The sequence below is a fragment of the Symphalangus syndactylus genome, chromosome 5 (genome assembly GCF_028878055.3).
Source record: "Symphalangus syndactylus isolate Jambi chromosome 5, NHGRI_mSymSyn1-v2.1_pri, whole genome shotgun sequence".
Classification (NCBI taxonomy): domain Eukaryota; kingdom Metazoa; phylum Chordata; class Mammalia; order Primates; family Hylobatidae; genus Symphalangus; species Symphalangus syndactylus.
In genome coordinates, this window is record NC_072427.2 from 146580681 (window position 1) to 146593671 (window position 12991).

Here is a 12991-nt window from a genome sequence, read left to right on the forward strand (position 1 = left end):
GTCATGAAGATCCATAAGCAAACCAGCCCTTTGATCTGGTTCCTGAACACCTACCTTATCCAAGTAAATGTTAAGTGTGTCAGTTCCAAATTCAACCTTCTTCACCAGGGGTTGCTGGAGAAGCTGAATAAGAGAGGGAGAAAAAAAAAGAGACTAAGAGCCAGAGCCTTCCCTATCCCCTAGGGTAGTCTTCCAAAGCTCTGCCATGATCAAGGAAACAATATATACTGTGGAAAAGGTAGGAAAAGGGAACCAAGACTATTACAGGTTGCATGTCATATATCTGCTACAACCTTACAGCCCATTTAAATAATCCAATCATGAGTTTGTGTGTATGTGTATATATACATATATACACACATATATACATATATGCACATATATACATGTATATATACCTACATATATATACACACATATATATAATCACATACTGTGTATATGGATGCCATATATATGAAAACTACTTTTCTTACAAGCGTACATACATATACATACATATATATGTATGTATATACATGCCGTGTGTGTGTGTACACACACATGCCATGATGCCCATTTTACCAGTTTTTTTAATTATAATGTAGGTCCCCTCACGGCTGGATAAATGAAGAAAACAGAAGTAACTTACTAACTGATTGGTGCCTTCCATGGGACTGAACCCAGATAGCATCTTCACTTCCACAATAGCCATATTGGAAGAGCTACGGCCCCCCACATAACTGACAGCAGGAAGAAGAAAACACATGTGAGCCTATTCAGTGCACTCTGCATCCCCAACACACACACACACACACACACACACACACACACACACACACACACACACACACGTGTCCCAGCCCAGCTCCTATGACCAGGTGCCCTGCCAGCCACCAGCACCCCAGCTTTACTCACCTGGTGTGAACAGTGAGAGTCAAGGATCGAGGCAAAGTCGGTTGCTCACATCTAGCTTTTCCTATTTCCACACTAAGACTAAAGGTCTTCATATTTGTGGGAGGAAGAATATTGTATCTCAACACCGTCTGGTAGGAAGAAATACATAGCCAAATCAGACTTGGAAAGAACTTTAAAGATTGTACAGTTCACACTACTTTTCTTACAAGTGAGAAAGAGAGAGAGAAGGCCTAAGGGGAAGATGCCCTCAGACTCTCCTTCCCAATGTACAGTCATTCTCATGGATCGCTACTTACCTGCACATAGACACAGCCCCGGCCTGAGGCCTCCAACGTGTACATTCCAGGGACATTGGGCAGAGTCTCCTGCTGAAATACCAATCTGTTGACCGACTGTATGTTGAATGTGCGCTGGAAATTCTCAGTGGATTTTACAACCAGGTTGATCTCCTCAGATGGCATGTAGGCGGTGGTGGCATATTTGGCAAGAGCTTGCAGAGCAACTACAGTATCCTGAGGGAAACAACCAAACGTATACTTACCATTTTGTGAGCCACTGGAATTAACCTTGAACAACTCTATAACCCAAACATCTGGTTGTTGTTAGTTGGCTTGGATGATGTCTTCTCTAAGTATTTAGAGAACTATACCCACCTCCTCTGGAGAAGCTGACCTAGAAATCACAGTAGCTTGCTTTTTTTTTTTTTTTTTTTTTTTTTTTTTAGATGGAGTTTTGCTTTTGTTGCCCAGGCTGGAGTGCAATGGCACGATCTCAGCTCACTGCAACCTCTGCCTCCCGGGTTCAAGTGATTCTCCTCCCTCAGCCTCCCAAGTAGCTGGGATTACAGGCGTGTGCCACCACACCCGGCTAATTTTGTACTTTTGGTAAAGACGGGGTTTCTCCACGTTGGTCACGCTAGTCTCGAACTCCCAACCTCAGGTGGTCCGCCTGCCTTGGCCTCCCAAAATGCTGGGATGACAGGCGTGAGCCACCACACCCAGCCAGTAGCATGCTTTTATAGAAAATCACCATCAACAAGGTACTACTGAACATCCACAGATTACTTGGTTAACCTAATCAATTCATATTCAGAAATCAACAGTTTCAGATGAGTTATTGCTGGAAGCAAGTGGATAATTGTTCAGTATGTATTTTACAGCTTCCTTAGTTGGGGAGAAACAGTAGTAACTTGATAGCCCTAGAAATTGCAGTCTGTGAAGTCATTTAACTGTGTAATGATCTTCTACATCACAGTTGTAAGGAGTATAAGGGACCCTTGGAAAGTCCTTCCCTGCAGGCTGGCTTCTTAGCCATTATACCACGTGACAATCTTTTATTTCTCTGGGAATAAGACAGATAAACTGTCACTAAGTGAGCATGGTACTGTGACGTTTGAACTGTTTCATTCTGAAAACGTAATTCATATAAATTACAAGAGGAAAGAAAAATGAAGTGTTCAACAAAATTGTTATATCTCACTCTGTGTTATGAAAATTTCTACATGCTTGACACTGTGTAAAATATCTATCACAAAAAAAACCCTGTTTCTTCATCTCACAAATGAAAAAGACATTCTTATTTTGACATTATCACTGTCCTACAAACATGAAGACAGGTTACCTACCCTGGTGAAGCCGTGAAGAAGTTCTATCTGTGCAGCTTGACCATCTACAAACAATTTTTGTTTACCCTTTGTGGACTGGAGCCAGGGAGGTTTTTTACTGCTTAAACATATGGAGACAATTCAGAGAAAGAGACCTCACCTTCAGCTGAAACCCAGTGTGGGTAATATGTGATATATGACTTCTTGTGATAGCCAAGGATTTCATTGAAAAATGATTCTGACACATACCTCTCACTGAGAGTTGTAAACATTTCACCCACTGCTTTCCAAAAATATTATTATATATTATAATTATTTAGGACCAAGCAAGAAGAAAGGAGTATTTCCTGATCTTTGGCCAAGAATTTCCCTGAAACAGGGAGGCATAGTACCATATAATTTTTTTAAGTTTCAATTAGGTCATTACCATATCTAAACTTAGTGCTTTTAACATTTTTACCAAACATGCAATCTATTAAAAGATGTTCATTCTTTCAGGTCTGATTTACATGTTATATCTTCAGTGAAATTGGCTAATTTCAACAAATCAGAATATAATCTTCATGAGAACAAGAAATGTATTTTCTTAGTTATTTCTGTAGCCTCATCAAAGTGACTTGGACATGCAGAATAAATAGATTAATGACTAATCTCTTCATTATAATCTAAAATAATTTTTTATGATTTGAGTTTATCATACAATTCTACCCCTCTTTTTTTCCCCTACTGCCACACCACTCATTCAATTTCCCAATTTCCCCTTACCCCTAACCTAGATAAAGGAAACAGTCTCCTGATCTCTTCAAGTCCAATGTTGTTCCCCTCTAAATTATCTCACACACCAAGTGGCTGATTAATCTTTCTGAAGCAAAGTTAAAATTTTTGTTGTTGTTGTTGTTGTGTTGTTGTTGTTGTTGAGACAGAGTTTTAACTCTTGTTGCCCAGGCTGGAGTGTAATGGCGCCATCTCGGCTCACCACAACCTCCGCCTCCCGGGTTCAAGCGATTCTCCTGCCTCAGCCTCCCAGGTAGCTGGGATTACAGGCACCCACCACCATGCCTGGCTAATTTTGTATTTTTAGTAGAGATGGGGTTTCTCCATGTTGGTCAGCTGGTCTCGAACTTCCGACCTCAGGTGATCCACCTGCCTTGGCCTCCCAAAGTGCTGGGATTACAGGCATGAGCTGCTGTGTCCAGCCTAAAAAATTTTTGTTGTTTGTTGGTTTTGTTTATTGTTGTTGTTGACACAGAGTACTGCTTTGTCACTGAGGCTGGAGTGCAGTGGCGTAATCTCACCCCACTGCAACCTCTGCCCTCCGGGTTCAAGCAATTCTTCTGCCTCAGCCTCCTGAGTAGCTGGGACTACAGGAGCATATCACCACATCCAGCTAATTTTTGTATTTTTTTTTTTTTTTTTTTTTTTTTTTTTTTTGCGACGGAGTCTCGCTCTGTCGCCCAGGCTGGAGTGCAGTGGCGCAATCTCGGCTCACTGCAAGCTCCGCCTCCCGGGTTCAGGCCATTCTCCTGCCTCAGCCTCTCCGAGTAGCTGGGACTACAGGCGCCCGCCACCACGCCTGGCTAATTTTTTGTATTTTTAGTAGAGACGGGGTTTCACCGTGGTCTCGATCTCCTGACCTCGTGATCCGCCCGTCTCGGCCTCCCAAAGTGCTGGGATTACAAGCGTGAGCCACTGCGCCCGGCCTTTTGTATTTTTAGTAGAGATGGGGTTTCACCATGTTGACCAGGCTGGTCTTGAACTCCTGACCTCCAGTGATCCATCCACCTCAGGCTGCCAAAGTGCTGGGATTATAGGCGTGAGCCACCATGCTGGCTAAGACTTTTCTTATCCCTCAAGCTGATATGAGCTTTCTTTCCCTTTTGAAATTCAATATGTTGTACCTTTTGCGTGTTTCTTATATTATAAACCAGATCCTCTTTGTAATACATAGACTTTGTCCTCGCTTTTCTTCTAGACTGTAAACTTTTTAAGAGTACAGACTATATCTTATTAGCTTTCTAATACCTGCAATAGCAGAAGAAGGAGATGTGCCCATGAATCTTGGTGTTATCTTTATAGACCCCATAATGGTCTTCCTAGTTTATTAATATATACATTTAGCCATAATTATATATATCCTACTTGCATGTAAAACAGGGACCTCATGATGTTTCTTTCTTTTTTTTTTGGAGACAGAGTTTTGCTCTTGTCACCCAGACTAGAGTGCAATGGCATGATCTCAGCTCACTGCAACCTCTGCCTCCTGGGTTCAAGGGATTCTCCTGTCTCAGCCTCCTGAGTGGCTGGGATTACAGGTACCTGCCATCACACCTGGCTAATTTTTGTATTTTTAGTAGAGACGGGGTTTCATCATGTTGGCCAGGCTGGTCTTGAACTCCTGACCTCAGGTGATCCGCCTGCCTCGGCCTCCCAAAGTGCTGCGATGACAGGCGTGAGCCATCACACCCAGCCCCAATGTTTCACGTTCAACAAAGAAAATTAAATACATCTGGTACTATTAATGTGCTCATATAACCCATTTTTTGAATACTTCTATATATCATTCACAGGCTTTTCCTCTCTCTAAGACCCTGGACCGAGAAGGCAAGGGCAATATGTTTTCCTCTATCTCCACACAAGATCTAATTCTACCTGGTAAGTGGCAGTGGGAGAACAGGCTGTTTACCTGAGTAGACGAGAAGCCCCCATATGCATTGCGTTGCTTGGCCAACCAAGACACTATGCTAGAGGCCTTGGCTATCTCCTTTTGAGTCAGGCTGGGCTTGGTAAGCTGGGCCAACAATGCATATGCTGTGAGTTCCACATCTACAGCCACAGGCTCAGACCAAGGGCTGGCATTCGATGATGGAGTAGGTTTCTGGCTCCAGTGAATGGATTCTCCTATGGAAAAGGAAACATAACTAGGATGTCCTTAGAAGGCACTGGCTTTCCCACATTCACTTTGTAAACGCAGCACCTTAGAGCAGAGAAAGTACCAACTGAGAATTAAACAGAGTAGAAAAAAAATTTCTTAAATTTAGCTGATTAATTGACCTTGATGTAAATGCAAGGATGCATGTGTGCACGTGTGTGTAAAGCTAGAAGCATCAATAAATGTTCCTGCCTCCAGCAATTACATGAAAACCACCCTTGTTAATTTATGAGTTTTGATGCTAATGGAAATAGGTAAATAGAAGCTTCTTATAAGAATCTCTGTGTTTGGGGGCAATTTTTGTTTGCTTACAGTTTTATGAATTTTTCAGCATTTATTTCATTTAATCAAAGATTTAGGCTGGGCGCGGTGGCTCACGCCTGTAATCCCAGCACTTTGGGAGGCTGAGGCAGGCGGATCACCTGAGGGCGGGAGTTCGAGACCAGCCTGACCAACATCGAGAAACCCCAACTCTACTAAAAATACAAAATTAGCCAGGCATGGTGGCGCGTGCCTGTAATCCCAGCTACTCGGGAGGCTGAGGCAGGAGAATCGTTTGAACCCGGGAGGCGGAGGTTGCGGTGAACTGATATCGCACCATTGCACTCCACCCTGGGCAACAAAACAAGAGCAAAATCCAGACTCAGGCCTTTTCTCAGGCGGCCGGGAAGATGGCGGACGCTCAGACTGAGCGTGCCTACCAAAAGCAGCCGACCATCTTTCAAAACAAGAAGAGGGTCCTGCTGGGAGAAACTGGCAAGGAGAAGCTCCCGCGGTACTACAAGAATATCGGTCTGGGCTTCAAGACACTCAAGGAGGCTATTGAGGGCACCTACATTGACAAGAAATGCCCCTTCACTGGTAATGTGTCCATTCGAGGGCGGATCCTCTCTGGCGTGGTGACCAAGATGAAGATGCAGAGGACCATTGTCATCCGCCGAGACTATCTGCACTACATCGGCAAGTACAACTGCTTCAAGAAGCGCCACAAGAACATGTCTGTACACCTGTCCCCCTGCTTCAGGGACATCCAGATCGGTGACATCGTCACAGTGGGCGAGTGCCGGCCCCTGAGCAAGACAGTGCGCTTCAACGTGCTCAAGGTCACCAAGGCTGCCGGCACCAAGAAGCAGTTCCAGAAGTTCTGAGGCTGGACGTCGGCCCGCTCCCCACAGTGAAATAATTTTCTCATTCCCCCCAAAAAAAAAAAAAAAAATCCAGACTCAAAAAAAAAAAAAAAAAAAGATTTAACATTTTAAGTAGAATAAAAATGGCAGAGTATATGTCAGAATTCTGAGAAACCATGAAGAAATGCTAATGAGGCCAACTGTATGAAACATGCTTAGAAGGCGGTCCAATAGAATGAGACCAAAAGAAATCTCTGTGACAGTCAAGATGACAAATAATGGATAACTTGAAGAAAAAATAAAATAACAAACGAGAAGAGTGTAAGTTAGAAGACTAATTAAACAGAATTTTAGAGATAATAAGTAATCACAGAAGGGCAATCTAATTGGAAGAACATAACAGGAAACATGTGAGTTTGCAATACAAGATAGTGGAAAAGAGATCATCACAATAAATCGATATAAAGTGCAACAGGTGTATTTAACCCATTGTCTCGGACACACATTTCATGACTGGAGTTGCTTAGACACAAGAGAAAAAGCTACCTGACCCCCTGTGAGAGGACAGTTCAGCCATGACGCTCATATAAATGAAGGCTGAGACTGCACTTCTGCCTGGAAGAATAATTTTAAATAGCCAGATAAATGAAATGCATTAATATTTTATTTACAAGATCTGTCATAACTTCAAACAGTAATCTAAATATATTTAAAGTGGTCCAGGCCAGGTGCAATGGCTCACGCTTGTAATTCAGCACTTTGGGAGGCCAAGAGGGGCGGATCACTTGAGGTCAGGATTCTGAGACCAGCCTGGCCAACATGGTGAAACCTCCTCTCTACTAAAAATACAAAAATTAGCCAGTGTGGTGGTGGGCACCTGTAATCCCATCTACTCGGGAGGCTGAGGCAGGCGAATCGCTTGAACCTGGGAGGCAGAGGTTGCAGTGAGCCAAGATTGCACCACTGCACTCCAGCCTGGGCAACAGAGCAAGATGCCGTCTCAAAAAAATAAAAAGTAAAATAAAAATTAAAAAAGATATTTAAAGTGGTCCTACATCAAAGAGCTTTCAAAGATCTCCAAAAGGGTGATTCCACAATGCCAATATATTTTCTGACTAGCTTCTTCAATGTGGTTTCTCTTCACATTAAAAGTATAAAAATGTGGCCGGGCACAGTGGCTCATGCCTGTAATCCCAGCACTTTGGGAGGCCGAGGCGGGCAGATCACCTGAGGTCAAGAATTCAAGACCAGCCTGGTCAACATGGCGAAACCCTTCTCTACTAAAAATACAAAAATTAGCGGGGCATGGTGGCACACGCCTGTAATCCCATCTACTCGGGAGGCTGAGGCAGGAGAATTGCTTGAACCTGGGAGGCAGAGGTTGCAGTGAGCTGAGATCACGCCATTGCACTCCAGCCTGGGCAACAAGAGAGAAACTCGGTCTCAGAAAAAAAAAAAAAAGTATAAAAATGCCCTTTGAGCACTTGCATGTGTTTCTCACAAACCTCCCAACAATAATTTGATGACTTAACGGTTACTAAAATGAATCCTAGAGTACGTGTATGGCACAGAGGATACTAAGGAGATTATAGATAACCCACAGCTTATGTTCACAATTTCAAAGAACTCTTAACAGGACCAACATACCTGAGATGATAGCCTGCTGATCTAACTGTTTAAGAAGAATGTTTCTGATGTCCATTTCCCCAGCCAGGGAGAAAACATAAGCCAACAGGGCCCGTGTGTAGAGGTTGGTGGTGGAGGTGGCTGAATTCTTGAGACACTGTAGACCCTGACTCACCATTGGGTCCTAAAAAGTGAAGATGAAGACCATAACTTATAAGGCATTCTTTAAAAAATGGGAAGTAATCAGGAAATCACCTTATCCTTCTTGACCTCAAAAGGATGACTAGGGACAAAGATGGGGAATGTCTCCAGGAATAGGCATGAGAAGGAGGGTATCAAGAGGAGGAGCCAGGAGAACTTACATCTACGTCCTTTCCCATCTCCAGCAATGCAGCTGTGACATATGCAGTCAAGGAGACCTCATCATCAACCCCACCCTAGAGGCAAACAGGGAGACAGTGAGTCAGGGCAGCAGGCAGCAGCTGCAAGAATTATGTGCAGATTGCAAAACAGCATCCCTGCTGAATAGATGAATTATTTTTAAAAAGAAAAAAAAAAGAAAGCTCTTCTTTCCACAGGCTTTCTGTAGCTCCAAGCCTCCAGGACACACACAAAGAGGGAACAGGCTGGACTTCAGTAACTGCACAGCCTTAAACAGCCTGCAGGAGGTAGCATGTGGACTTCAGCTGAGTGGGTGTTTAAGAAACCCAAGAGGGGCCGGGCACGGTGGCTCAAGCCTGTAATCCCAGCACTTTGGGTGGCCGAGGTGGGCAGATCATGAGGTCAGGAGTTCGAGACCATCCTGGCCAACATAGTGAAACCCCGTCTCTACTAAAAATACAAAAAAATTAGCCGGGCGTGGTGGCGGGCGCCTGTAGTCCCAGCTACTCCGGAGGCTGACGCAGGAGAATGGCGTGAACCCGGGAGGCCGAGCTTGCAGTGAGCCAAGATGATGCCACTGCACTCCAGCCTGGGGGACAGAGCCAGACTGTGTCAAAAAAAAAAAAAAAGAGAAGCCCAAGAGGAGGAGTTAGGAAGGATAAGAGGTTTAAAGAAGGGAGGAATAAGGAGAGAATCTGCTGCATCACCGCATCTGAGCCTCCCCTCAAGCAGCACAATACCCAGCCCTTCTCCAGGGGAGATTAGGTGAGACCTTCCCTGCTTATCGCCTTTCCCAGAAATAGCTAAGCAAATTTTTGAAAATATCTACTCAAATTATTACCCTCATTCTATAAATAAGAAAACAAACACTTAACAAGATTAAATAGCTTGTGTTCAGGCACAGTGGTTTACGCCTATTATCCCAGCTTGAGGCCAAGTCGGTGGGGAGGATCACTTGAGCTCAGGAGTTTGAGGCCAGCCTGGGCAACACGGTAAAACCCCATCTCTACAAAACCTACAAAAATTAGCCAGGTGTGGTGGCATGCAGATCTGTGGTCCCAGCTATTCAGGAAGCTAAAGTAGGAGGATTATCTGAGCCCGGGGAGGTCAAGGCTACAGTGAGACATGATCGTGCCACTGCACTTCAGCCTGGGTGACAGAGTGAGACCCTGTCTCAAAAAAATGAATAAGTAAATAAATAAAAAGATTAAATAGCTTGCTCACGGTTACATGGCTCATCTGCAGCAGGACTGGAATTTGAACCCAGGACATTTAACTCTGGAGCTCATGTGCCAAACCACTAACCTTGGCTACACAGAGGATGGATTTCTCAATGGACTGGCCTGCTCTCATAAGAAAGTAGGAACAGGTTGGACACGCGTAGGTCACGCCTGTAATCCCAGCACTTTGGGAGGTCAAGGCAGGTGGATCACTTGAGGCCAGGAGTTCAAGACCAGCCTGGCCAACATGGTGAAACCCCATCTCTACTAAAAATACAAAAATTAGCCAGGCGTAGTGGCACATGCCTGTAGTCCCAGCTGCTCAGAAGGCTGAGAATCACTTGAACCCAGGAGGTAGAGGTTGCAGTGAGCTGGGATTGCGCAAATACACTCCAGCCTGTACAACAGAGTGAGACTCTTGTCTCAAGGAAATAAAATAAAGAAGGAAGAATACCTCTGGGATCTTGCTCTAGTCAAATTCTTTATTTTAGTAGACATAGGGTTTCAAACTGGTCTCGATTCCTGACCTCATGATCCACCCACCTCAGCCTCCCAGAGTGCTGGGATTACGGGCATGAGCCACTGCGCCTGGCCCCCAGGTATATTTCATACAGTGTATAAGAGAAGAAGAAGACAAAAACTTAGGGAAGAGTAATAAGATCCTGCAGAGGAAGACTAATGAATCCTACAAATAGATTTTTTTTTTTAAAACACTCAAGATTTTTAATCCTTGCCCTGGAATAGCAATGTAAGTGATTTCTCTAGAAAAGTTTATACAAGTCTTTCTTGCACTGAGTGTGTTCTGAATTGAACAAGTTATCCTGCAGGATCTATGCCTCGCCCTGTGCTTGGGACAGGTACAAACAATGTAGTGAACAGAAGAGATCAGTGCCTCTGGAGTGCAACTGCCATGGTTCAAATCTCAGTCCTGCCACTTATTAGCATGCACCTTGGGCAATTTACTTAGTCTCCATGGCTTAGTTTCTTCATCTGTAAAATGGGATTAATAATGGCATACCAATACCTAGCTCATTGATTTGTTGTAAACATTAAATAATATCAAATAAACTACGTGCCTAGAACAGTGCCCAATAGAGTAAACTTCTTACAGAAGACATTGGGCTGCCTACTAGTCCTCACCACAGAAAATGGCTTTCCCAGATGGATTTGGTGACATAGTAAGAGGCCCAGAGATCTTTTAGTCCAGTAGTCTCAAATTTCAGTGTGTATCAGAATCATCAGGAGGGCTTGTTAAAACACAAATTTCTGGTCCACCCTCCCAGAGTTTCTCATTTAATAGGTGTGGGCTGGGAGTCAGAATCTGCATTTCCAACAAGTTCCCAGGTGATGCCAATGCTCCTGATCTGGGAACTATGCTTTGAGAACCATGTTCCAGTCCACATTCTCTCTGATTTTTGAGGCAGGGTCTCACTCGGTCACCCAGGTTGGGGTGCAATGGTGCAATCACGGCTCACTGCAGGCTCGAATTCCTGCGTTCAAGTGACCCTCCGACCTCAACCACCCAAGTAGCTGGGACTACAGGCGTGCACTAACAAGCCTGATTAATTTTTAATTTTTTTTTTTATAGAGATGGGGTTTCACCATGTTGCCCAGGGTGGTCTCAAACTCCTGGGCCCAAACGATCTGCCCACCTCGGCCTCCCAAAGTGCTGGGATTACAGACATGAGCCACTGCACCCAGCCTTCATCTGTATTCTCATTCTACAGACATGAAAACTGAAGCCCAGACCAGCTAAGCATTTTGATCATGGTCACCCAGAGCCACAGTGGAGACCAGAAGAAAACTGATTCCCAGGCCAGTGTTCATTTGCTTCTGCTTGGTCAGAGGTGTGAGGTCCTTCGAGACAGTGGTCGGCTGCAGGCTCCTGGACAGATCCGCACCTTCATAGCTGTGTGAAGGAGATTTCCCATGTTGGCATAGCAGCCGCTGGGGAGCTGGTTTCCTGCCATCCACTTGAGAGCATCCTGGATGTTCTTGGGATCAATGAAGATGAATTTCTGAGCTTGGCCAAAGCATTTTGTGACAAAGGCTGTCAGCCTATATGGGTGAAGAGGAAAATATGGCATGAAGAGGAATTTCTAGGTGAGGGTGCAATCATTTCTTCATTTATTTGGATGTATACTTCCAGAAGGGGAGCTGAGGAAACATATGCCATAGCAGTCCCAGAAAAGGGAGGCATTAATGGGCACCAATGAGGACAAGAACAGGGGAGGCACAAGCTCAGGAAGATCGAGGGACTTGACCATCCATGAGGGTGAAATAAGCAGTATTAAAGAGGTAGAAGACTGAGTGCAAGAAGGAATGGGGTTAAGGGGAGAGGTAGTGGAATAGTTCCAGAGGGCTCAGGAATTATGCTCTGGAGTACAGGACTCATTGGGAATTGGGTGATATTACCATGTGTTTCCATTTCCATCTCGCTCCCCAAAGGCACTGTATGAGCCATTGCTGTGTTTGTACATCAGCTCCTTCTGGTACCCTGGGAAGCCAAATGTGGTTTTAGATCACAGTGACAACTTCAAAAAACACCCGCGTGCTTTTCGAGGATATGGGACACTTGAGGGGCTGGAATTCCCTGTATCTTATCAATCTGTCACAGGGCCTAGTGGAGGAGAGTGTTCAAGAAAGAAAGGCTGAACCAACTTACCTATTTCCAGGAAACCCACTGCCCGAGACCTGATTTCCTCCGTCAGCAGCCCTGCCTTCTCCAGGTACTGCAAGACATAGATGATGGGAGCAAACAAGACCATGTTCTGCTCGCCACAGCCACTGGGCATCTGCACCAGACCATCCAGGTTCTGCAGGGCTGTACCCATAATGTCTCCTGGGATCCAAAAGGAGAGAGAGAAGGTGGGGGTACAGAGAAGAAGGGACCCTCTATGAGTTATCATCATTCAGTTAACAAACATGGGCCAGGCACAGTGGCGCATGCCTGTAATCCCAGCACTTTGGGAGGCCGAGGCAGGCGGATCACGAGGTCAGGAGATCGAGACCATCTTGGCTAACGCGGTGAAACCCTGTCTCTACTAAAAATACAAAAAATAAGCCGGGTGTGCTGGTGGGCGCCTGTAGTCCCAGCTACTCGGGAGGCTGAGGCAGGAGAATGGCGTGAACTCAGAAGGTGGAGCTTGCAGTGAGCCAATATTGCGCCACTGCACTCCAGCCTGGGCCACTGAAAGAGTGAGACTCC

General features: G+C 44.8%; 2 protein-coding genes across 2 annotated transcripts in view; one reads left to right on the forward strand and one right to left on the reverse strand.

The window, feature by feature from the left end:
• Positions 1–12991, reverse strand: part of A2ML1 (alpha-2-macroglobulin like 1) — a 62710-nt gene that overhangs the window by 7909 nt on the left and 41810 nt on the right. The window contains exons 24-33 of the mRNA XM_055280731.2: positions 12449–12625; positions 12199–12280; positions 11685–11841; positions 8545–8619; positions 8204–8366; positions 5184–5398; positions 1194–1409; positions 898–1025; positions 632–722; positions 55–123 (exon numbers count right to left, since the gene is read on the reverse strand). Coding sequence (XP_055136706.2) covers positions 55–123; positions 632–722; positions 898–1025; positions 1194–1409; positions 5184–5398; positions 8204–8366; positions 8545–8619; positions 11685–11841; positions 12199–12280; positions 12449–12625 — 1373 coding nt within the window. The remainder of the gene's footprint in view (positions 1–54; positions 124–631; positions 723–897; positions 1026–1193; positions 1410–5183; positions 5399–8203; positions 8367–8544; positions 8620–11684; positions 11842–12198; positions 12281–12448; positions 12626–12991) is intronic.
• Positions 6062–6615, forward strand: LOC129483404 (small ribosomal subunit protein uS17-like). Its single transcript, XM_063639717.1, has one exon. The coding sequence runs from the start codon at positions 6101–6103 to the stop codon at positions 6575–6577; it is 477 nt and encodes a 158-aa protein (XP_063495787.1). The 5' UTR covers positions 6062–6100; the 3' UTR covers positions 6578–6615.